The sequence below is a fragment of the Aedes albopictus genome, chromosome 3 (genome assembly GCF_035046485.1).
Source record: "Aedes albopictus strain Foshan chromosome 3, AalbF5, whole genome shotgun sequence".
Classification (NCBI taxonomy): Eukaryota; Metazoa; Arthropoda; class Insecta; order Diptera; family Culicidae; genus Aedes; species Aedes albopictus.
In genome coordinates, this window is record NC_085138.1 from 20,914,440 (window position 1) to 20,939,439 (window position 25,000).

The 25,000-nt window shown below is 40.9% G+C and overlaps 1 protein-coding gene across 1 annotated transcript in view; it reads left to right on the forward strand.

The window, feature by feature from the left end:
- The first annotated feature begins 3,320 nt into the window (after positions 1-3,320).
- The window catches only part of LOC134290138 (glycerol kinase-like), a 32,583-nt gene continuing 10,903 nt past the window's right edge, over positions 3,321-25,000 (forward strand). Inside the window, exons 1-5 of the mRNA XM_062857181.1 lie at positions 3,321-3,326; positions 9,238-9,496; positions 9,698-9,915; positions 10,052-10,378; positions 10,454-10,621. Coding sequence (XP_062713165.1) covers positions 3,321-3,326; positions 9,238-9,496; positions 9,698-9,915; positions 10,052-10,378; positions 10,454-10,621 — 978 coding nt within the window. The remainder of the gene's footprint in view (positions 3,327-9,237; positions 9,497-9,697; positions 9,916-10,051; positions 10,379-10,453; positions 10,622-25,000) is intronic.

Here is a 25,000-nt window from a genome sequence, read left to right on the forward strand (position 1 = left end):
ACCTGCGGTAGTGTAGCTCATCTCGTCTGCCGCGGTGTTGTAGAGGAGCACCCTGTTTCGGCATAGACTCTCCGGAACTCCTAGGTGACAACCGCGCAGTAACGACTTCCTCTCCGCTTCTTTTGAAGCGCTATCTCAGTCACTTTGGTAACTGATCTGATAGCGTGCACCCGATCGGAAGCCAAACTAGTTATACGAGAGCCCAGAGTCATCTACTCTCTTGGTATAGACCGTCAACGTCAACAGAATAATCCACTTCAACAGCTTCCCGGTAGTTTCGAGTAAGTAGACATATTGGTTTGTAAGCCGACGGGTCAGCAGGTTGGTAGTAGAACAAATCTTTGTCTTTTCTAACCTCCCAACTAACAATCACTCATTTTACAAGCACCTGTACGACGAATTGATTCAGCATGATGCTGAATAACACTTGGATAATTTTCAGGCACAACCTTTGTTCGGGTTTTGTTCACACAAATTTGGAGAAAAGCATAGTGTTGTGAACCAACTGAACTGTTTGCTGTTAAATCGTTTTACAACTATATAGTAAAGCTGTTATTCAGCTTTAGCAAAAATGATTAAAAATTAAAAAAATGCAAAAAATTTCAATTTCTACGAGTATTTATGATTGGAACTTAATGCTGTGAACAAATGTTGTGGAATAATAACTACATATAAATTTACCTAAATCCAGATTCGAACTCGAGCCTCGTCGATTGCCAGCCGCATGCCTTCCTATCTGCGCCATCCTAGAGATGATGAATTGAAGCGCTCAAATCAAAACATAAACTTCCCGTGGTTTAATAATGATCAGACTTCGACTCCTATTCAGCAGTGGTGAATTAGCACAACATTATGGTTAACGACTGAACAACAGATTAATTCAGCTGTTGTTCAGTAAAAAAAACACGTGTTTTTAATCATATACTCTGAGTCGAAGTATGATAAAGCGAAAGCGCTTATTTGACTTGTGAAAAACACATTATACAGATACATGTCCTAATTTTTATATTAATTTTTATATGAAGCAGAAAAAAGTCTTGTTAAACTATGTTGTAAAGGAAATACTGCGAGTCGAATAAAAATCTTATTAAACGCTTGAAAAGTGTTTTAAATTATCATTGTTAATACCAATACGAAAAGTTGAACATTGGCTACTTTTTCAATTGAAATAGCATTTGTACAGTAATGTGTACAGCATAATTTTAGTTCAGCAATAATTACTATTATAAAGCAACAATCCAGCATGCATGCTTGTTTGCGGCGGGCGATTGTTAGTTGGGCTGTTCCAAAATTCGCCTCTGTACAAGCACTACTGCATACCCATTCTGAAAATTTCAAGACGAGCCGGGACGATCACCTTATGGCTACAGTCAGTTGATCGGAATAATATTGAAGTTGGTGCCTTGTTCACCTTGAGCGACTTCACTATTGTGCTGAAGTCCTCGCTTGTCATCGGGGCAACCTGGCTTTGGTCGTAGGGGACGGTTGCCAGAGGGCATGTAGTATCCGCACGACTCCAGACAAGATTCAAATTGGACCGAACCATTCAAACTCCAGTTTGTTTCACAGCGCATAGAAAACTTCCTTCCGCTACAAAATTCGTTAACAAACGCTATGCTAGCTTCGTATCTTCGACCTTCGTTTGACATGGAAACCACAGAGACTGTGTGGAAACTGTCTCTTGAACTAAAAATTTACCGCTTGTACAGATTGTCGCGCTAGCTTAGCTTTATCCATCACTCAGTTTCCGTTTCCAGTGAGAATAAGACTTATCCCGTGGTTCTCTTTTCCCTGGTCCGGCTTGGGTGCCTGGCTACTCGCACTACTGGCTGTCGCCTTCACCTTGGTCAGGCTACCGTCTTCTGCTGGTGTCGGTATCAGAAGGCTGGCTCCAGAGGCACGTTATCCTCCATTTGGGACATTTGTGCCATCGCCAAAATAATAGCCTGTTTCATCATCTACCTGAGGGAAAAAGAAGGAAATAAGGAAAAGGATGGGGATAAGGACAGGTAGGGAAATAGGAAAAGTACCCTGGAAGAGGAATCTAACGCATAAGCGTACCACAATGGGTTCAAACAGCGCCCTGAAAAGAATAATACGAAGTTCCATAATCGGATTCACAGCTATCACATGCAGATGAATCAGCTTGCTGAATATTCGCCATGTGATAGCTGAGTCGGCAGTGGCCAGTCAATGCTTTGACCAGAATGCTGCAATTCTGCTTTGACAGATTTGTAAGATACTTCGCCACCCTTGGAGATGGCTCAGTACAATACAATTTGGTTTGACGACATGACTCCAAACTATTCCAGTATTGTCTGTGTTGAGTAGCAGCCCAGGTGTGAATCTGAAGCTTTACCCAACACTTCGATATCGGAATAGCTGGCTCAGGGCCAATGAAGTCATGTGATGCTCCAGAGCGAGCTAACTCATCAGCCAATTCATTTCCAGCGATGGAAGAATGGCCAGATACCCATACAAGGTGAACAGCGTTTGCTGAATTCAGCTCCTCGATTTGAGTTCGACAAGCGATAACTATCTTCGACCTGGAGTTAGCCGAAGCAAGTGCTTTTATAGCAGCCTGGCTATCTGAACAGAAGTATATTACTTTGCCCATTACGTGCTGCTGAAGTGCTGATTGCACTCCGCACATAAGAGCAAAGATTTCGGCCTGAAAAACGGTGCAGTGTCTACCAAGTGAGTAAGACTGCACAGTGGATTTTTTTCTAAGAAAATGTCGTAAAATTGAATATCTCTGGACGCCGCTGGAATATCGTCGATCTTTTTTCGTTAAAATGAAGATTTTTTCATGGGCAATATGATGGTTGGGTATTCGTTCACAGCACGCGATTATTTCTTGCAGTTTTGGTCAAATAAAGGTGATTTTACCCTATTTTTAGTGCAATGTAGATATTCATACGTCTATAACTTGGGATTCCGTTGAGATAAATTAAATCTTTTTTTGTTAAAATGAAAGCATTTTCAGGGGCAGTCTGATGGTAGGATATTGATTTACAGCCCACTGTTATTTCTTGCAGTTTTGGTCAAATAAAGGTAGTTTTACCCTATTTTTAGTGGAAAGTAGATATTCATACGTCTATAACTCTGAATTCCGTTGAGATAAATTGAATCTTTTTTCGTTGAAATAAAGACACTTTCATGGGCAGTTCGTTGATAGGATATTCGTTTACAGCCCGCTATTATTTCTTGCATTTTTGGTCAAATAAAGGTAGTTTTACCCTATTTTCAGTGGAAAGTAGATTTTCATTTGGCTATGACTCTGGATTCCGTTGAGATAAATTCAATCTTTTTTCGTTAAAATGAAGGTATTTTCATGGGCAGTTCATTGGTAGGATATTCATTTACAGCACGCGATGATTTCTTGCAGTTTTGGTCAAATAAATGTAGTATGACCCTATTTGTAGTGCAATGTTGATATTCATACGTCTAACACTCTGGATTCCGTTGAGATAAATTCAATGTTTTTTTTTTTTTGTTAAAATGAAGGTACTTTCATGGGCAGTTCGTTGATAGGATATTCATTCACTGCCCGCGATTATTTCTTGCAGTTTTGGCCAAATGAAGGTGATTTTACCCTATTTTTAGTGCAATGTTGATATTCATGACGTCTATAACTCTGGATTCCGTTGAGATAAATTTAGACTTATTTTGTTAAAATGAAAGTATTTCCAGGAGCAGTTTATTTCTTGCATTTTTAGTCAAACAAAGGTAGTGTTATTCTATTTTTTGTGCAGTGTTGATATTCATACGTCTATAACTCTAGATTCCGGTGAGAAATAATCCATCTTTTTTATTTTTTTGTTGAAATGAAGGTATTTTCACGAGAAGTTACTTGGTTGGATATTCGTTCACAGCCCGCAACTATTTCTTGCATTTTTAGTCATATAAAGGTCAATTTACCTTAATGTTAAGTGGAAAGTAAATTTTCATACGTCCATAACTCAAGATTTTAACGAAATTGTTTATTATTGTTATCTATTTTTTTAAGGAATAGCACGCGTTTGTACATTCTATTTTCACGAAAGTATCTTCAATTCAGTTCGGTCAATTTTATCCTAACATGGTTATATGAGTTAATAAATTTAAGTATAACAATATTGCAAAACATAGTGAAAGAACTAGTTTTAACCCTCGAGCGATCGCGCTGTTGTATTTTGTACAACACGTTGAAAAAATCTCGCTTTTTGTACTCAGCGTTAGCGTGGTGCTGACGCAGGTAGCCAACCGCGCGAGTTACGGAAGGTTAAGCGAAATTACCCAATGAAAATTACCCATGCAAATATCTTTAATTTATCTAAATAATATCCAGAGTATTAGACGTATAAACATCGTATTGCACTAAAAATAGGGTAAAATTACTTTTATTTGACCAAAACTGCATCGCGGGCTGTGAACGAATATCTTATCAACAAGCTGTCCATGAATATACCTTCATATTAACGAAAAAAAAAACATTCAATTTATCTCAACGAAATCCAGAGTTATAGACATATGAATATCTACTTTCCACTAAAAATTGGCTAAAGCTACCTTTATTTGACCAAAACTGCAATAAATAATCGCGGGCTGTGAACGAATTTCCTAACCACAAACTGTCCCTGAAAATACCTTCATTTTAACGAAAAAGATTAAATTTATTTCAACGGAATCCAGAGTTATAGACGTATGAATATCAACATTGCACTAAAAATAGGGTCGAATCACCTTTACTTGGCCAAAACTGCAAGAAATAATCGCGGGCTGTAAACGAATATCCTATCAACGAACTGCCTATGAAAGTACCTTCATTTTTTTAATAAAAAAAAACATTGAATTTATCTCAACGGAATCCAGAGTTATAGACGTATGAATATCAACATTGCATTAAAAATAGGGTCAAACCACCTTTATTTGATCAAAACTGCAAGAAATCATCACGGGCTGTAAACGAATATCCTACCAACAGACTGCCTCTGGAAATACCTTCAATTTAACGAAAAAAGATTAAATTTATCTCAACGGAATCCCAAGTTATAGACGTATGAATATCAACATTGCACTAAAAATAGGGTCAAATCACCTTTACTTGGCCAAAACTGCAAGAAATAATCGCGGGCTGTAAACGAATGCCCTACCAACGAACTGTCCATGAAAGTACCTTCATTTTAACGAAAAAAGATTGAATTTATCTCACTGGAATTCAGAGCTATAGACGTACGAATATCTATTTTCCACTAAAAATAGGGTAAAACTACCTTTATTTGACCAAACTGCAAGAAATAATAGCGGGCTTTAAACGAATATTCTATCAACGAACTGCCCATGAAAGTACCTTCATTTTAACGAAAAAAGATTGAATTTATCTCAACGGAATCCCAAGTTATAGACGTATGAATATCTACATTGCACTAAAAATAGGGTAAAATCACCTTTATGTGACCAAAACTGCAAGAAATAATCGCGTGCTGTGAACGAATACCCTACCATCAAATTGCCCATGCAAAAATCTTCATTTTAACGAAAAAAGATCGACAATAGTCCAGCGGCGTCCAGAGATATTCATTTTTACGACATTTTCTTAGAAAAAAATCCACTGTGGACTGATACAGCCTTAGCTCACGAGAATATACACCAGCACCTGCTCGACCTTCGAGAAGGGAGCCATCAGTGTAACATACGACGCCGTCTGAAATACTTCTCTCCAGATAACCAGATGTCCACTCTTCCCGGGAAGGGAATTTCGTGGAAAATGTCCGATATGGAAAATTTCAAGCAATTGTAAGATCACTTGAAGCAAGGACAACTTTGTCCCAATTCACCAAAAGTGGAAACAACGAGGTGTGTGTTGAACTGCGGTTCACAGGAGTTTCCTCTAGTAAACCGAGTACCCATAGGCGGTAAGTGCATGAAAGTGCTTCTTGTTTGAGATGAATGTGTAGTGGGGCAACGTCAAAGAGAACTTCGAGCGCTGCCGTGGGAGTTGAAGAGAACGCTCCAGACATCGTCATTAAGCACATCCTTTGCAGATGGGCTAATTTTGATTGAAGCGTTCTCACTTCACCCTTTTGCCACCACACAAGACATCCATAGGCCAATATTGGACGAACAACAGTTGTGTAAATCTATTCGATATACTTGGGTTTTAGCCCCCAAGTTGTATCAAAGGTTCGCCGGCATTGCCCGAAGGCCATACAAGCTTTCTTAATTCTGAACTCAACATGAGGTGTCCAGGAAAGCTTGGAATCAAGAATGACTCCAACATACTTTACCTGTTCAGTCACATCGATTTCAGAATCAAAGAGACGCAAAGATCGAACGCCATTACGGTTTCGCTTTTCCGTGAAAAGCACAATAGATGTTTTACTTGGATTTACCGAAAGGCCATATTGGCGACACCAACCCTCAACTACCTGAAGAGCGTTTTGCATCAGGTCGAAAAGGGTGCCGATGCACATACCGACTAACAATGTTAGGTAGTCGTCGGAAAAACCATAAGTAGGAAAACCGCTATTATTGAGTTGCCTCAATAGCGTATCTGCTACGAGATTCCACAAAAGTGGTGATAAGACTCCCCCTTGGGGGCATCCACAAACACTCAATTTCCTAATCGCCGCTTGACGCAATGTCGCGAAGAGATGTCGGTTTTTGAGCATTTGGTGAATCCAATTGGAAATCATTGGAGATATACCATGACCCCGTGCGGCTTCCAATATGGCATCGAAAGGCACGTTGTCAAAGGCACCCTCGATATCTAAGAAAACACCCAAGCAGGATTGCTTTTGAGCGAATGCCTTCTCGATATCGTAAACAACTTTGTGTAAAAGAGTCACAGTGGACTTTCCAGATTGGTAAGCATGTTGGTTTACATGAAGAGGCACATTGGCCAGATGAACATCACGGATGTGATGATCGACAATACGTTCTAAGCATTTCAGAAGAAAAGAGGACAAACTGATAGGTCTGAAACTCTTTGCTTCTTCATACGACGCACGACCCACTTTCGGAATAAACTTTACAGTAATATCCCGCCAGGATTTGGGAATATACCCTGTAGCAAAACTGCAAATAAGTAGTTGTTTCAAAACATGTTTGAAATAATCAAATCCCTTCTGAAGCAAAACAGGATAGATCCCAGCTGCCCCAGGAGATTTGAAAGGAGCAAAGCTATTAAGTGCCCACTCAATCGATTTTATAGTTACAATACTCCGAGCCGAAGCTAAAGAATCATAACTACAAGAAAAGACCACAGGTTCATCCGAAGATGTAATATCCACACATCCAGGGAAGTGTGTGCTGAATAAGCATTCCAGAACTTCCTCATCAGAGGAAGTCAGATCGCCATTTGACAAACGAAGTTCGTTCACTTGAAAATCCTTAGATTTTGCAAGGATTTTGTTCAACCGACTGGCTTCACTCAGACTGGAAACATTTGCACAAAGGTTTTTCCAGCCGGATCGTTCAGCAGACCTAAGAGCTTTCTGGTAGACCTTGCGAGCCGACCTGAAAGCCTCCGATCCAGCAGAACGTCGTCTGTTCCAACTCTTTCTACATTGTTGCCTGAGCTTCGCCAGATCAGAGTTCCACCAAGGGGTTCCTCTTGTGGTCTTTACAGACCGCAGAGGGCAAGCTTCTTCAAAAGCTTCCATGATGAAGGCCGTTGTAGTATCAACGGCATCATCTAAATCGCTTGGAGTGTCAATGGATGGTGAGTATCCATGAAATTTGGCTGCAACCAAATCGGTCATAGAAAATGCCGTGGTTTGATGTGTCGCATGCATAGGTTTGGTTCAATTGTATATTTGACCACTTCCAGTGGAACGCCTAGAACCGGTTCCGGAACACTACCGGTTCAGATATGGTCTTAGACTATTTTTCTGCTTACCGCTCATCAGGTTATCGAAAATGCCGTGGTTTGATGTGTCGCATGCATGTGTTAAATGCATTTTCATATCTGGCCCCTTCCTGTGGTACCGGTCCGAAACACCTAAATGCCCATAACTCCGGAACGGCTGGACCGATCCAAACCATTTTCAATAGGAAACAATGGGACCAGATTCCCCGTCGAATGAACTGTCGGTCATTAAAATCGGTTCAGGTTTACTGCCAAAAAGTGATGTGAGTTTTTTTGTACACACACATACACACATACACACACACATACATACACACAGACATCACCTCAATTCGTCGAGCTGAGTTGATTGGTATATGTGACTCGACCCTCCGGGCCTTCTATCGAAAAGTCATTTTTGGAGTGAACATATCAAGCATAATTTTTCAAATCGACGTATCTAACTTTTTCACTGATCTGAGTAAATTCATGGTCAATGTTGACGACCATTTAACTAAAATAGTTTTTTATAGAAAGACTTTCCATAAGTTTTTTCATGCTTAACATCACCAGGGATATAGCACGCACTAGGTAAGAAACGAAACCTACTCATTCCATATTATTTTCACAATGAATTTTGACAAAAATACACATACACCGGGTTGGGTAGAGATACGTCATGCCAGATACGTCGCTTTTGTATGGTGCCAGCTTGGTGTATCTGTTACTTTTGATTTTGGCTAGATACGTCGTTTGGTTTTCTCATATATCAAAACGGTGTATCTATCAGTAAAGTTGTAAACATCAAAATAGTTAGATACGTCGTTTCGAATAATATGCTTAGTTAAACAAATTAAGCAATAAATCATCAAACAGTGATGTGGATTCTTCAATTTGCTTTATGAATCATGCATGCAGCAGTTAACCCGGATTTGTTTACATTCTCGAGTTACGTCGGATTGAAAAGTTATGCTTGAAATCTTTGTCTATGTCTACTTACTGGAAACTACCGGGAAGCTGTTGAAGTGGATTATTCTGTTGACGTTGACGATCTATACCAAGAGAGCAGCAGATCCCATGCTATATGGGATCCCTTTATAACATGGGACAATCGGGCGTAGAACGGAAATATAGTAGAGGAATGAATGAGTTCAAAGCAGCTCAGACTTTGCCATCACAAAACATGTCGTGTTTAAGAACGAGCTATAAGGGGGAGTTGAAACAGCTAATTCTGTAGATTTGCGTAATATGTCCCATGAAATTTGAAGACCTTATTACAAAGTTTTGCTTTTCCTAGGAAATAATTAAAATAATGTAACTTTAAAGGATTTATAATATTTTGAAATTTTATCTGTTGCATAAAAAGGATATTGCACTAACAACGTTACCATTATTTTCCCCAACAGGTCTTCAAGCTGCCCCAGTTCGAGGAGCTGTGCTCCCACGAGATCAGCATCAACCAGATCATAAGACACGAAGGCTGGTGCGAGCAAGACCCAGTGGTACTGCTGGAAACGGTGCACCTATGTGCCATCCAGGCATGCGTCAAACTGGAAGCGCTCGGCTATTTGGTGAGCGATATCGCCTCCATCGGTATCACCAACCAGCGCGAGACGACCGTTGCGTGGGACAAAAATACCGGCAAACCGCTGTACAATGCAATCGGTATGAGACTTTAATACCGACCGTGGCGGCACGGCACTGTCGGACACATACCTAATTTAGATTAGCACACCCTAAATCCTGGCATTTCATCCATTTTGACTATCTTATCGGTAGATGGCATAACGTGGCTTAGTCGATAGCATCGAAATTAACTCTCCGTGACGTGGCTAATGAGTGGAACATTTCCTCTCCTGTTTCCAGTTTGGGACGACATCCGCACTAATTCCACGGTGGATAAGGTGTTGGCACGGATTCCGGACCAGAACCGCAACCACTTCCGACAGATCTCCGGTTTGCCCATTTCGCCGAACTTCTCCGCCCTGAAGCTCTGCTGGTTGAAGGAAAATGTCCCTGCCGTGCGGAGGGCCTGCCGGGAGAAACGATGCTACGCCGGAACCATCGACACCTGGCTGATATGGGTAAGACTCGCTCTGGGACAGTAGCGACATCTTTTGAGACTTTCGTGGTGAAAGGCACTCGGCAACAGGTGTCGCTAGTGTTCACAAGTTGATTTTCATAGTTCAAAACTAATCGATCCACATTCCATCCACACAGAACCTCACCGGAGGACCCAACGGGGGTGCGTTCGTGACGGATGTCACCAACGCGTCGCGAACCCTCCTCATGAACATCGAAACGCTCTTCTGGGATCCGATCCTGATCAAGACGTTCAATCTGCACGTGGACATGTTGCCGGAGATTCGCAGCTCGTCGGAGATCTACGGTTCGCTCAAGTACGGCGGTGCCATGGACGGGATCCCGGTCAGTGCCATCCTGGGGAACCAGCAAGCCAGCCTGGTTGGGCAGCAGTGCATTCGGGAGGGCCAGGCCAAGAACACCTACCGGAAGGGGTGCTTCTTGCTGTACAATACGGGCACTAGGGTGAGTGAGTGGTTTTTCACACCATGAAAGGAATTGATGAGGTTTTAAACATGTGAATGTGTTCCGTGATTACAGTGCGTACACTCCACACACGGTTTGGTGACGACGTTAGCGTACAAAATGGGTCCGCAGCAGCCGGCCGTCTACGCGCTGGAAGGCTCGGTAGCAGTCGCCGGCGTGGCTATGAAGTGGCTCCGGGATAAACTTGGGCTGCTAAAGGACATTCCAGTCGATTCGGAGAAGGTAAGAGGACTGTTTTATATATTTGTAAAATTTCAGAATATACTTTTTCTATAGAATTCTCCACAGTAGGATTTTTTTTTTATTGATACCAGTATTTCTCAAAAATATTTAACTAAAGGGTGATACGGTCAAAATTTGGTCACACAATTTTTTTCATAACTTTAGACTGCGTACACCAAAACAGCTGATTTTTGGACCAGTAATGCTACATTATATGTAGCTTATACCATAAAATTTTCATCAAAATCGATTGAGTATTGGTTGATATATAGACAAAACCATCGACCTACCTTTTTAAAATTTTGTACAAAGGCGCTCCATAGTAAATTTTTGGAAATTTAAGGTCAATAAAGCACAATTTTGATTATAGAACTACCAATACTGCTCCGATTTTTATCAAAATTTTACAGTGTAGTACTATTATGAAAATACGTTCTTAGTAAAATTTTGAGCCATTTTGTATGAATACTTTCAAAGTTGTAGCACTTTGAATATGAAGAAAACTGACCGGGTGCCACTTAAGCAAATACACCTTGTAACGGCTGGATCAAATTGAATGAAATTTTTACACAACATTTTGATATGCATACTTCACATACAGAAAAGTTTTCATTGGAATCGGTTAAGTATCTCTGGCTCTATAAATAAAACAGTAAAAATGTGTGAATCCTCTTTGCACAAAATTTTAAAATTGCGGATCGCAGGGTTCAACAATATCTCCGCAAATACTAGACCGATTTTGATGAAAATTTTATGGTACAACCTACATATAATGTACCATTACTGATCCAAAAATCAGCTGTTTTGGTGTACGCAATCTAAAGTTATGAAAAAAATTGTCTGACCAAAATTTGACTTGACTTGACAAAATTTGACAAAATTTGACCACCTAAACAAATATAACCTTGTAACGGCTGGATCAAATTGAATGAAATTTTTACACAAGAATTTGATATGTATACTTTACACACAGAAAAATTTTCATTGAAATTGGTTCAGTATTTCTGGCTCTATAAAAAAAAGAGTAAAAATGTGTTCTTATTTTTTAATCCACTTTGTGCAAAATTTTAAAATTGCAGTTTTCAGGATTCACAATATCTCCGCAAATACTAAGCCGATTTTAATGAAAATTTTATGGTATAAGCTACATATAATGTACCAATACTGGTCTAAAAATCAGCTGTTTTGGTGTACGCAGTCTCAAGTTATGAAACAAATTGTGTGACCAAATTTTGACCGTATCACCCTTTAGATTCAAGAATTAACACAACTTCACTTCCATTCCGAATCGGTGCAAACCTTATCCTTATTGTCTTCTAATGTAACGCGTAATATGGAGTAAAGCTACTTTTACGTAGCACTTTCTACATTCGAAAATATAAAAAAATATTATGAAGGACGTATGGGTTATAATCTGGTGAGGTTGTTCCATCTATCAAATTATTTTAGCGAGTCAACTTTCATTTGATGAATAATGGAACAATACAGGGAAGAAACTATAAAAGCAAGAATGTTGCAGCCACAATTACTCTTGGTGGCAGAGATAGGCAAGGATAGGCAAGGATAAACATGAGTTTTTTTATCTGTACGAACGAGGCTTTTGACCCTAGGCTAGTTCATCTCGGCACCCACGCTTTATTTCCCTTGTGAATTTACATTTTGTGATTTTGTTGGGAGTGGGGTTCGATCCCAAGTCGTTGGCGTGATAGTCATGTGCTTTAATCATTACACCACCAGGTGCGCTTTCCCTGGGGGTAGGAGGGTTGTTAGAGGTATGTGAGTTTCAATGTTTGGTAACGAGAAAAATGCAAACACCAGCGACATTCGTCCACTAGGTATAGTTTATTAACCTTTGCGTCCATAACGTATTTTGCGCACTCAAAATTTGATGTTCGTTCGGCTCTATTTTCTTTGATTTTTATCCGATTTTGATGAAATTTTGACAGAACAGCCGGATTTCATAGAATGCACTGGTTGGTGAAGTTGCATGACCATACATAATATGTACATATTTTACAATGATAAATCTATACATTTAACTGTCGAATGATCGCACTGTTGTATTTTGTACAAAACGTTGGAAAATCTCGCTTTTTGTACTCAGTAATCTAGTGATGCTGGCAGTGATGGCCAACGGAAGGGTAAAAATTATCTATCTTATCTTATTTTCTGTTTCTTTAATGATTTTTTTCGAGAGCACGAGATTGTTTTATAAGAATTATGCCGAAAATGTTTTAACAATAGTTTTACAAATTGCACCAAATAATCGTTTATACATAAACGCTTTCAAAGATTGCTTTACTTTTTTCTTTAAGAAATCTTTCTTGAAGAATAATTTGTCTTCAAGTAACTTTTAAGTTGTAAATACAAGGATATCATTCGGTATTCCTCTAAAAGCACTTCTTCAGGAATGATACTATTATAATTAGCCTTATTAATGAGGCTTTCAGTCCCTTAGCTGGTTCACCTCAGACATGCAGGAATGTTTTCAAAAGTACTACAGAGTAATTCAAAAGATTCTTGCAAAGGCTTTATAGAGTATTTCTCGAAATGTTAGTTCAAGAATCTACCCCAAGTGGTACCTGTAAATTTCCGCACTACAGTTTCGGCCGATTGCCGCAAAATTGCCTCCAGCCTGTCTTGGATGACACGTGCTTGCCGCCCGGTTGCTGCGATGCGAAAGAGGACGATTGTTGGTGGCGCGGTCTCTCCTGTCCGACCGGCTCGAGTCTTCGTGTCGCTGACGACCGACGATGTGCGCGATGTCTGATGGAGCGCGAATATTGTTGTCGCGGTTGGGTCGCGGTGTTTGATGATGCGCGAATGCTGACGATTCGCATCTCTGCGCATAGGGTGCTAAACTGGTATGCCACATCTTCCTTCTCCTCTCGACAAAAAAAAAAGGTTACCATCTCCCAGCTACATACTGTATACGGCCTTCATATGCGTCTGGAATATTATTTCGTCAACCTATTGATTTACTAAAACATAGGGTAATTCAATTGATTCTAGGCAAACCCACTAAGCCAATAACAGAAACATTTCGTTGCCAGAATCTCAGACGATCTCATGATCGTAAGAGTCGTGTGCCAGTTATATTCAAAAAATTTACTTCTTAGCTGTTAAAATTTGCTTCTTCGAGGACCTGTATGTTTTTTGAATAAACCTGCACTTGTTTTTCACTTGCAGAACACCGGAAGGGCCCGTTCGCATGCCCGTTCTCGTCATTTAGAGACAACTATGGTTTGACCAATTGCATAAATGACCACCATGTTTTCATTATACTCCTCCATTACTGCATTACTGTGTAGGTTGAATATCGACTCTTCTTTCACTCTATATTAACATTCAATCATAACGTTACTCAGGATGCTTCTTCCTCCTTCGCTTGGCCTCACGAACCATAGCTTTTAATTTAGCTTTGTGATCTCTCTAGTTGCTGTCATGGTTTTTCTTCTTCTTCTTTTTCTTTATGGCTCTACGTTCTCACTGGAACGACTGCTTCTCTCCAACTTTGTGTTCTTGGAGCACATTTACAGTTTTAAATTGAAAAGGAGTATTTATTAATGCGAACAAAGCATTTATTTGAGAATCTTTAAATATGTTATTATTCCATGCACATTGTCCTTGTTTCAAAATGCCCGTGTTAAGTGATTCAACAAGAATTTCGATAACATAATCTGTTGATCGATTTTCATTCGCGAATTTATACAAGTTGTTTTCAACATGGTGCATGTCTTCAAAGCTCCATATAATGGTACGTATGCCTTTGCGTGGCAGTAGTTTGAAAGATTTCCCATTGAAAAACTTTCAAAAATGCAAACTTAGACGTAATGAATGATGTGTTAAAGACTTTATATGTTGGTGCATATACTAGTTTTATGTCCGGTTGCTACCACATTTGGTATGGTACTGACGTAAAAACTTGAAGTATTTTTAGGCAAAGTACGTTCAATTGGCAAATTGAGAGATAAATTTGTGAAAAAATTACCACTTGTTTTGGTGGGATTCGAACCCACGACTCCGTTATCGCTAGTCCGGCGCTTTAACCAACTAAGCTACAGAACAAGTTACAACTCTGCAGAATAGAAACGCATACTGAGTTTGCACCGATCATATGGTTGGTGACGAAGTATGTGTCAGTCGAGCTTCAATATCAACATTCTAAAAAACAATACGCGCACACTTGTCGTTCGTAGGCCGCGAGAGTGCGGGAGATTGGCATCTAAGAGCCGAAAGAGAGATAAAGTTGTGAAAGACGGACCCGGTTTAGGGTGGTGCTTCGAATCCAGTTTGACTTTCTATTCTGCAGAGTTGTAACTTGTTCTGTAGCTTAGTTGGTTAAAGCGCCGGACTAGCGATAACGGAGTCGTGGGTTCGAATCCCACCAAAACAAGTGGTAATTTTTTTCACAAACTTATCTCTCAATTTGCCAATTGAACGTACTTTGCCTAAAAATACTTCAAGTTTTTACGTCTATTTCAGACATACTAGCCGACTGGTATAGCCGGAAAAGGGCAATAAAATCATTGTCATGGTATGGTACTTTTCTTGATTTTTTTCAACGAAATGTACCTTTCATCGTGAGACAAAACTCGCCCGAGAATACTAAATTGACATGAAATCTTTTCTAAGCGAAATCGTTCTCATTCAAACGGTTGTCCAATCGGTCCGCAATAGCACCTCATAATTACAACCCTTAGAAACCACAACATGAAACATCTGGTGGACTAGTTGAGTATTTTTCTTTTAACGGAAATTTTCCTGCACCTGCAGTGCGAATCGAGTCGTCTGGGGCACTCACAATACGCCAAAATTACTAATGTCGCTACCTGCACGACGGTTTTTCAAATCTTTTGTTTTTATGCATGAATTTCAACATTATAGGACACATTCAACTTGTGAAAGAAGCGTTCAATGCTGTTCAAACAACTCCGGGATTTTCGAATCTATCAAAATTGTACAGTAACTTTTAAATTTTCCATAGTTTCTCAATCTGAGATACTTTTTATTTCGGTGACACTCCAAGCACATCCGAGGCTATCAGTACACCACAAAGGCGGACGCATAACCACGTCCGCTGGGTTTCTTTCTAAGGAGTCGCAACAAGCACTATTTGCTGTCGTTGTCGCAAGTCGTGCGAGCATGAATACACGTGAGCATCCTGTAGCTTCTCGTTAAAATCAAGAAATGAATTCCCTTACAATATCGACGGTAGTCCAAACGCGTCTGAAATTGCGCACACAAGTCCATGTATGCGGATTTATGAACATTGAGCTGCCACTTCTCGAGCTTCGATCTGCATCTTCTGACGGTAATCCACGTGCATAAGATGCTCTTCAATACGAGCACTCAATCAAAAGCACAACCACGTGCATAACGTCTGGATTTTTTGCCTTTCTCGTACACTAAGTGTACTGGAAAGGCTATATGTTCACTCCAAAAATGACTTTTTGATAGAAGGCCCGCAGGGTCGAGTCACATATACCAATCAACTCAGCTCGACGAATTGAGGTGATGTCTGTGTGTGTGTATGTATGTGTGTATGTGTGTATGTGTACAAAAAAACTCACATCACTTTTTGGCAGTAAACATCAACCGATTTTAATGACCGACGGTTCATTCGACGCGGAATCTGGTCCCATTATTTCCTATTGAAAATGGTTCGGATCGGTCCAGCCGTTCCGGAGTTATGGCCATTTAGGTGTTCCGGACCAGTACCCTTGGAAGGGGCCATACATAAAAATGTAACAAACATATACATGCGACACATCAAACTGCGGCATTTTCGATTACCTGATAAACAGTTAGCAAGAAAACAGTCTCAGACCATATCTGAACCGGTAGTGTTCCGGAACCGGTTCCGGATGTCCCGCTGGAAGTGGCCAAATATAAAAGTGATCCAAAACTATGCATGCGACACATCAAATCGCGGCTTTTTCGATAACTTGATGAACAGTTAGCAAGAAAATAGTCTGAGACCATATCTGAACCGGTAGTGTTCCGGAACCGTTTCCGGATGTTCCGCTGGAAGTGGTAAAATATTAAAGTGATTTAAACCCATGCATGCGACATATCAAACAACGGCATTTTCGATAACTTGATGAACAGTTAGCAAGAAAACAGTCTCAGACCATATCTGAACCGGTAGTGTTCCGGAACCGGTTCCTGGTGTCCCTCCGGAAGTGGCCAAATATAAAAGTGAACCAAATCTATGCATGCGACATATCGAAGCGTGACTTTTTTTTTATAATGAAAGGTTGGCATAAAAAAAGACTCAGATCATATCTGAACCGGTAGTGTTTCGGAACCGGTTCTAGGTGTCCCGCCGGAAATGGCCGTATATAAAAGTGAACAAAACTTATGCATGCGACACATCAAATCACGTCTTTTCTGACAACTTGATGATCGCTTATCAAGGAAGTAGGCTAAGACCACATTAGGGACTGCCAGTAGTGCCGAAACTAGTTCCGGGTTTCCCTCCAAAAGCGGCTAAATATAAAATTGAACCAAACCCATGCATGCAACATAGCAAAGTGCGGCTTTTTTGATAACCTAATGAACGTTAGCAAGCAAATAGGCTCAGACAATTTAAGAGACTACCGGTAGTGTTCCGCAACCGGTTCCGGGCCGGAAGTGAAACCAAACCCATGCATTGAGGTATCGTGGCTGTTTAGGTAACATGATGAACAGTTGCAAGAAAATGGACGCAAGCCATATCAGTGTGTTACGGAACCGATTCCGGGTGTCCCGCCAGAAATGGTCAAATGTAAAAGAGAACCAATACATGCGATATATCAATGACTTATTCAGTAACATGATAAACGGTTAACCAGTACATAATCTCAGACCATATTTGAACCGGTAGTGTTCCATAACTGGTGATGAGACGAGAAACCCACCGGAAGTGGTAAAATATAGAAGGGAACCAAACCATAGCGGCGCTTTTGATTTTTTGATGAACGGTCAACAAGAAAGTAGTCTCAGGCCACATCTAGAACTAGTAATAGTATTTCAGAATCGGTTGCGGGTGTTCCATGGGAAGTGATTAAATAGAAGTGAACAAAATTCGTGCATGCGACACATAAAATCGCAGCTTCTTCTTAAATTTGCCGAACGGTTAGCAAGAAAATAGCCTCAGATCACTTTAATATTCGGCTTTTTAGGTAACCCGATGAACAGTTGACAAGAACATAGTCTCAGTCCATATGTGAGACAGCCGGAATCGGTTCCAGGTGTCCCGCCGTAAGTGGTCAAACGTAAAATTGAACAAAACCCATGTAAGCTGCACATCAAATAGCGGAATTATAAAAGTGAACAAAATAAATGTTAAAGCGATAAATCAAATCGTAGCTTTTTTGATAGCCTGTAAACGTTGGGGAAGATTATAAGTGAAGAAATGGTCAAAATCTTCATATATGCAAGAGAACAAAATTGTGACCAAAGCGATCTCATCATATCACACTATTTCAGATTCGTGCGGTGTGAATATATAGTAGGATGGAACAACGTGGAAAAAATATAATTTGATCGCATCAACACCGAATAAAGTTTTTTCAATCTTCAATCTCCTTTTGCTTCTAAAATTACTGCTCACAATTTGGGTGCGGCTGGTTGAGCCCTCGCTCTTCTCATTGCGATTGAAATTTGAATGGAAAATTTCCATTTTCTGCTTTTTCTCGTAAGGAGGTCAAATTTCACATGAATCATGTTGATGTTACCAATGATACTAAAATATAGCCTAAAGTGTGCTAAAAACACTTTGTCGAGGATCACAAAGTGATCTGTGATTGTGAATAAAGTCAACCTTCTTCATGCATTAGCTGACGCTCACCCCGCTGCCGTAGTGAATAGAATGGGGTCATAATGACCCCAATGCACGACTAGGGGTAAGGTGGTCAAGCAGTCAACTAAGAGGTCTGATATTTTTTAGCTATGATTTGTTGTTGAACATAACATCGGAATATGTATCATCAATAAGTTTCCCAAATCGATGAAAGCCAAAATGGTTGCTTTTTGAAAGTTAAAATTGTGTTTTTCTATATAAAATGATTCAGGAACATTTTGGCTAACGTCGATGGAAAAATCATGAGTACAGTTTCGACGAGAAAGGCACTATCACCACTAGATGGATTAATCTGGTTTTTTAATTTACCGACGATACTTCAATCTCGTACGGATCTTCACACTCCGATGTCGCTGTTCGTGTGTGGCTTTTTTTTTCATTTTCCCCCGGCGGAACTCCAATCGCGCCCAGGGAGGGTGCAGGCACGTCAAACTCGAACAAACTACGCCTACCTTACACGCATCGAGCGGGCCTTCCCAAACAACACACTGCGATTTCGCGGGCCATCCCCATCGGCAAAACAAACCGGTATTCGACCAGGCTTCAGGTCGCGTTGCCAATCGACACTAACACACTCGCAAAAGATCAGCAGTAGACCTACCTTGCCGCCTTCGGGTCTCCTGATCTCGCCAGATCCTCACACAAGTCCATGTGTGATTCTTTTCATTTTCCCTCGGCGGAACTCCAATCGCGCCAGATCCTCACACAAGTCCATGTGTGGTTCTTTTCACTTCCCCCCAGCGGAACTCCAATCGCGCCAGATCCTCTCACAAGTCCATGTGTGGATTTTTCCATTTTCCCCCCGGCGGAAGTCCAATTGCGCCAGATCCTCACGTGTGGTTATTTTCCATTTTTTCAATCAGCACTCATAACCTCTCTTGCTCTTCAGCGTCATTGCACAATCAAATAGCATTACTTTGCGAGTATGAAAAAAAATCACTTCCACCAAATATGCTTACCATTTAGCCTATATTGGAATATGTTTTCGGCCTTCACAATTTATTTGCTCTTAAAACTTTAAGCAGCAAACCTGGCAGGATCACCAATGTAAATTTCCGCACTACAGTTTCGGCCGATTGCCGCAAAATTGCCTCCAGCCTGTCTTGGATGACACGTGCTTGCCGCCCGGTTGCTGCGATGCGAAAGAGGACGATTGTTGGTGGCGCGGTCTCTCCTGTCCGACCGGCTCGAGTCTTCATGTCGCTGACGAGACGACCGACGATGTGCGCGATGTCTGATGGAGCGCGAATATTGTTGTCGCGGTTGGGTCGCGGTGTTCGATGATGCGCGAATGCTGACGATTCGCATCTCTGCGCATAGGGTGCTAAACTGGTATGCCACAGTACCTGCAACTAAAATAGAAATGATCATCGTTGCAAACATGTTGCAACTGAGTTTTCATGAAACAACGGATGTTTTCATTTGGATTCAGAAAGTAAAAACATGTGAAACAAAATTAAAACCTATTAAAATCCTGTTGTTAAAGCCAAACTGATGTATAACATATTTATAACTAGCGAAATGTAAATAAACGTCATCGTTAGTCGAAACTTGCGCAACCAATTTGTAACTGAGCAATAATCTGATTGTTTCAACGAACCTTAGTTCATTCCCTGTTGTGCATTTGGACGAGTCGGACGTGTGCTCCGTATCTCACCACGCGATAGCCTTTAAACAAGTAGAGTTTTTTCCCCCGCAATTGCGGAAGGTTTTTTATATCGTGCGTTCTCCTGCTTGTGCGAAGTGTAGTGTCGCAAGGTGGTATCCAGCGCAACGCGGAAGCGAGGTGCTTGCATCATCGTACATCAAGGTCAAGGAATAATCGCATCCAAAAGTCATCATTATCGCCATCATCAGCCCCTCCGTCAACAAAGAGGACGGCGGCGACGGGTGCGAAGGCAGACGCGACGGACAGCTTTACCATCTACCTGCCTGATAAATATCTACCTGCTCCGGTCAGATAAGTATCACTCTTTCGATACACTCTTTTGTCTGCCCAATTTGTTTTGATCGCTTTTGTCTATTGTATCCCCAGTCCACATTCGACCACGTGCTTTTTTTGACATCCATTACAGTGGTTCCCAAACTACTGTATACGGGTAAGGGTGTACAAACTGTAAATAACAACATTTTTTTTTGTTTTTTTTTATTAGTTATTTTTTCTTTTTTTTTCAATACCGTTTTTTTTGCATCCTACAGGGTGCGCTAAAATAATCATAAGAATTGAATTCGTATATTATTAGTACAAGTTTTTTTTTTTGCTTTATTTTTTTTTTATATATATTATTAACATTGTTTGGTTTACAAACCAAACAGTTGTCGTCCTAAGGAAGAAAGTGCACTGTAAATACTTTAAGGTTTTTTCTCTTCCTCTTTGCACTTTTGAGTTATTTTTCATAAATTTGTTTCCACATGGAAGATTCGATTGGAGGCGAAACGCCTCCTAATGATATCATTGCTCGTACGCGGTTTTATCAGCCATCTTCGCCTGGACCTTGGGTTGTCTATTTCCGGCGCAAATGCAAACCATTGAATATGCTTTCGATTTCTCGAGAGCTGACGCGTAAGTATCCTGGGACCGTTGTTCACCAAGTGAAAGCATCCAAGCTGCGTGTTACCGCACCTAGCTACAAAGCAGCAAATGAAATTGCTCAACACGAAGCGTTTACTGTTGAATACGCGGTCTATGTGCCAGCACGAGAAGTGGAGGTGGAGGGGAAGATCCTCGACGAAATGCTGACATGTGAGGACATCAAGACCGGCTTTGGTCGTTTCAAAAATAGGTCAATTCCTGATGTGGCTATCCTAGACTGTAAACGCTTATCTAGGGTTTCCATGGATGGAAATAAAAAGGTGTACTCGCCTTCAGCCTTTTTTCGAGTGACTTTTCCAGGTTCCGTCCTCCCGGAATTTGTTGTAATTGATGGTGGTTTTTATCCAGTGCATCTTTTTAGGCCGAAGGTTTTTAATTGTACCAAATGCAAGCAGTTTGGTCACAGTGATAGCTTTTGCGACAACAAGCCCCGTTGTGGCAAATGCAACCAAGCTCATTTGGAGGACTCTTGCACACAGGAAGCGGAAAAATGTAGCTACTGTGACGGAGATCCACACGACTTGCAAGTTTGCCCGGCTTACAAAAGACGCATTCGAAATGAGAGTCGCTCTATCATAAAGCGCTCCAAACAGACATATGCGGAGATGGTGAAATCTTTTAAAACACCAGATTCCGTGTCTGAATCAGCTGTCCCAGTTGAAAATCCCTATCAAGAGTTGTCTTCCGATGATCAGGACGATGGCGAAACTGATGAGGGTGGATCTCTTTCGGAGGTACACGCACCTGGAAAAAGGAAATCATCATCTTCCCCGGGATTGCGCCGAAAGGTCTTTTTAAAGTCTTCCCTCAAAAGTTTGCCTAATGTTAAAGGAGACGGGGTAAACTTAAAAACTCCGAAGAATCAGGTTCCTCTAGCTTCAGATCCATGTTGTAGCAAGAACCTGTCACCCCCGTCTCCGCCTGTTAAATACACTTCAAAGAGAAATAATCGACAAGGTAGCAAGAAAAAAGCTACCAAAGTTCCTCGCAGTTCAAGCAAGCCTCCTAGACCCAAGCGAGGACTGTTTACTTTTAGGGTTCTCGTGGATCGCTTATATAATGCCCTCAGCCTTCCAGAAACATTTAGAGGCATTATTGATATGTTTATACCTACAGTAGAAGAATATCTTCGGAATCTGACACAATCATGGCCCCTCCTTGCTGCGATCATATCTTTCGATGGATAATTCATCAAGTGAGGTACAAGATATGATCACTGTGCTACAGTGGAACTGTCATAGTCTAAAACCTAAATTAGACCTGTTTAAGTTTTTGATTCACAACTCTGATTGTGATATATTTGCCCTTTGTGAAACATGGCTTTCTTCTGAAGATGAACTCAACTTCCACGATTTTAACATTATACGCCAGGATAGAGATGACCATTATGGGGGAGTTCTTTTGGGGATCAAAAAGACTTACTCATTTTATAGAATTCCAATCGCGACTCATCCTGGCGTAGAAATCGTCGCTTGCCAAATAAACGTAAAGGGTAAAGAACTTTGCGTAGCTTCCGTTTACATTCCTCCAAGAATTTCAATTAACCGCCGTCATCTTTGGAATGCGGTTTCTGCACTATCACATCCAGTTTTAATTCTGGGTGATATGAACGCGCATGGTACAGGGTGGGGCGAACCATATGACGATAATAGAGCGGCCATTTTCTATGATTTGTGCGACGATTTCAATTTGAACATTTTAAATACAGGTGAAGTGACACGTATTGCATCTGACGGCAAAGAAAGTCGTCTCGACCTATCACTGGGGTCAAGTTCACTATCATTCGATTGCTTGTGTAAGGTAATCGAGGATCCTCATGGTAGTGATCACTTACCCATTATAACCACCATAAAGCATAATAGTGAAAGGTCAGACCATCCAATTCAGGTTCCTTTTGACCTCACAAGGAATATCGATTGGCAAAAGTATGCAGAAGCGGTATCTTTTGGCATCGAATCATTCAATCCCCTCCCACCTTTGGATGAGTATCGATTCCTGTCTGAACTGATATAAAAGAGTGCATTAGAATCACAAAAACGACGTGTTCCAAGTGCAACCTTCAAAAGAAGACCAGCCACACTAGGCTGGGATGATGATTGCACCCAGTTGTATCTTAAAAAATCTGATGCTTTCAAAACTTTTCGTAGGCACGGTACCTCAGATCTTTATCAAGAGTACGCAAAGCTCGAAAGACAGCTGCGAAACCTACTGAAAGCGAAGAAGCGTAGTTATTGGCGACACTTCATTGAGGGTCTCTCAAGAGAAACTTCAATGACAACGCTTTGGAGAGTGGCTCGCAACATGCGAAACCGCTCTTCTTCTAATGAGAGTGACGAATACTCCAACCGTTGGATATTCAGCTTCGCGAAAAAGGTCTGCCCAGACTCAGTCCCAGCACAACCGATTTCTTGGGAAACATCCCCAAGAGACGGTTCTCTGGACAGACCCTTCACTATGCTGGAACTTTCTATGGCTCTTCTTTCATCAAACAATTCCGCTCCGGGAAGCGATATGATCAAGTTCAATCTTCTAAAGAATCTCCCAGATATCGCGAAAAGACGATTACTGGACCTGTTCAACTCATTCATGGAGAACAACATCGTTCCGCATGAATGGAGACAGGTCAAAGTAATAGCTATTCAAAAGCCTGGTAAACCAGCGTCTGATCATAATTCATACCGCCCAATTGCTATGTTATCATGTTTAAGGAAATTGTTGGAAAAAATGATCCTATCACGACTCGAATAACTTGCTTTCAAATACACAGTTCGGGTTTCGCAAGGGCAAAGGAACAAACGATTGTCTAGCGTTGCTTTCAACAGATATTCAACTGGCCTTTGCGGAAAAGGAGCAACTGGCTTCAGTTTTCTTGGATATTAAGGGCGCCTTTGATTCAGTTTCCATAGGAATATTGTCAGAAAAACTGCGCAATAGTGGACTTCCAGGAATTTTGAATAATTTCTTGTATAATTTGTTGTCAGAAAAACATATGAGTTTCAATCTCGGACAACTGACAACTTCCAGAATTAGTTACATGGGCCTACCCCAAGGCTCATGTTTAAGTACCTTGCTTTATAATTTTTACGTGAAAGACATTGATAGTTGCTTGGAAGGACAATGCACGCTAAGACAACTTGCAGATGATGCTGTGGTTTCTCTAAAAGGCCCACATGCAGAAATGTTGCAAAGACCATTGCAAAATTCTCTAAATAATCTGTCAATCTGGGCAAGAGATTTAGGGATCGAGTTTGCTCCGCAAAAAACTCAATTGGTTGTGTTTTCTAGAAAGCGGAACCCAGCCCAACTGAAACTCAATCTTTTGGGAATAGAAATCGACCAGTCTTTGACTTCGAAATACCTTGGGGTCTGGTTTGATTCAAAAGGCACTTGGGGTACCCAAATCAAGTATTTGGTGCAAAAATGTCAACAAAGGATCAATTTTCTACGCACAATTACCGGAACATGGTGGGGTGCTCACCCGGAAGACCTCATAAAACTTTACAAAACGACTATTCTCTCTGTTATTGAGTATGGCTCTTTCTGCTTCCACTCAGCAGCAAACTGCCACCTAATAAAGTTGGAACGAATTCAATACCGTTGTTTGCGTATTGCTCTCGGCTGTATGCACTCAACGCATAATGCGAGCCTTGAGGTCCTGGCAGGGGTGAAACCTCTCCAGAACCGATTCTGGGAGCTCTCGCTAAGGTTACTTATCAAGTGTGGAGTGAGCAACACACTTGTCATTGAAAACTTCGAAGAAATGCTCAGTCTGAACACTCAATCAAAATTCATGAGAATCTATCTGTTCTACATGTCATCTGACATAAGCCTACCAAGTTATAATCCTCCCCGTGTACACTTCACTAATGACAGTACCTCTGTTAAATACGATCTGTCCATGAAACAAGCTATTCATGGAATACCAGATCAACTTCGATGT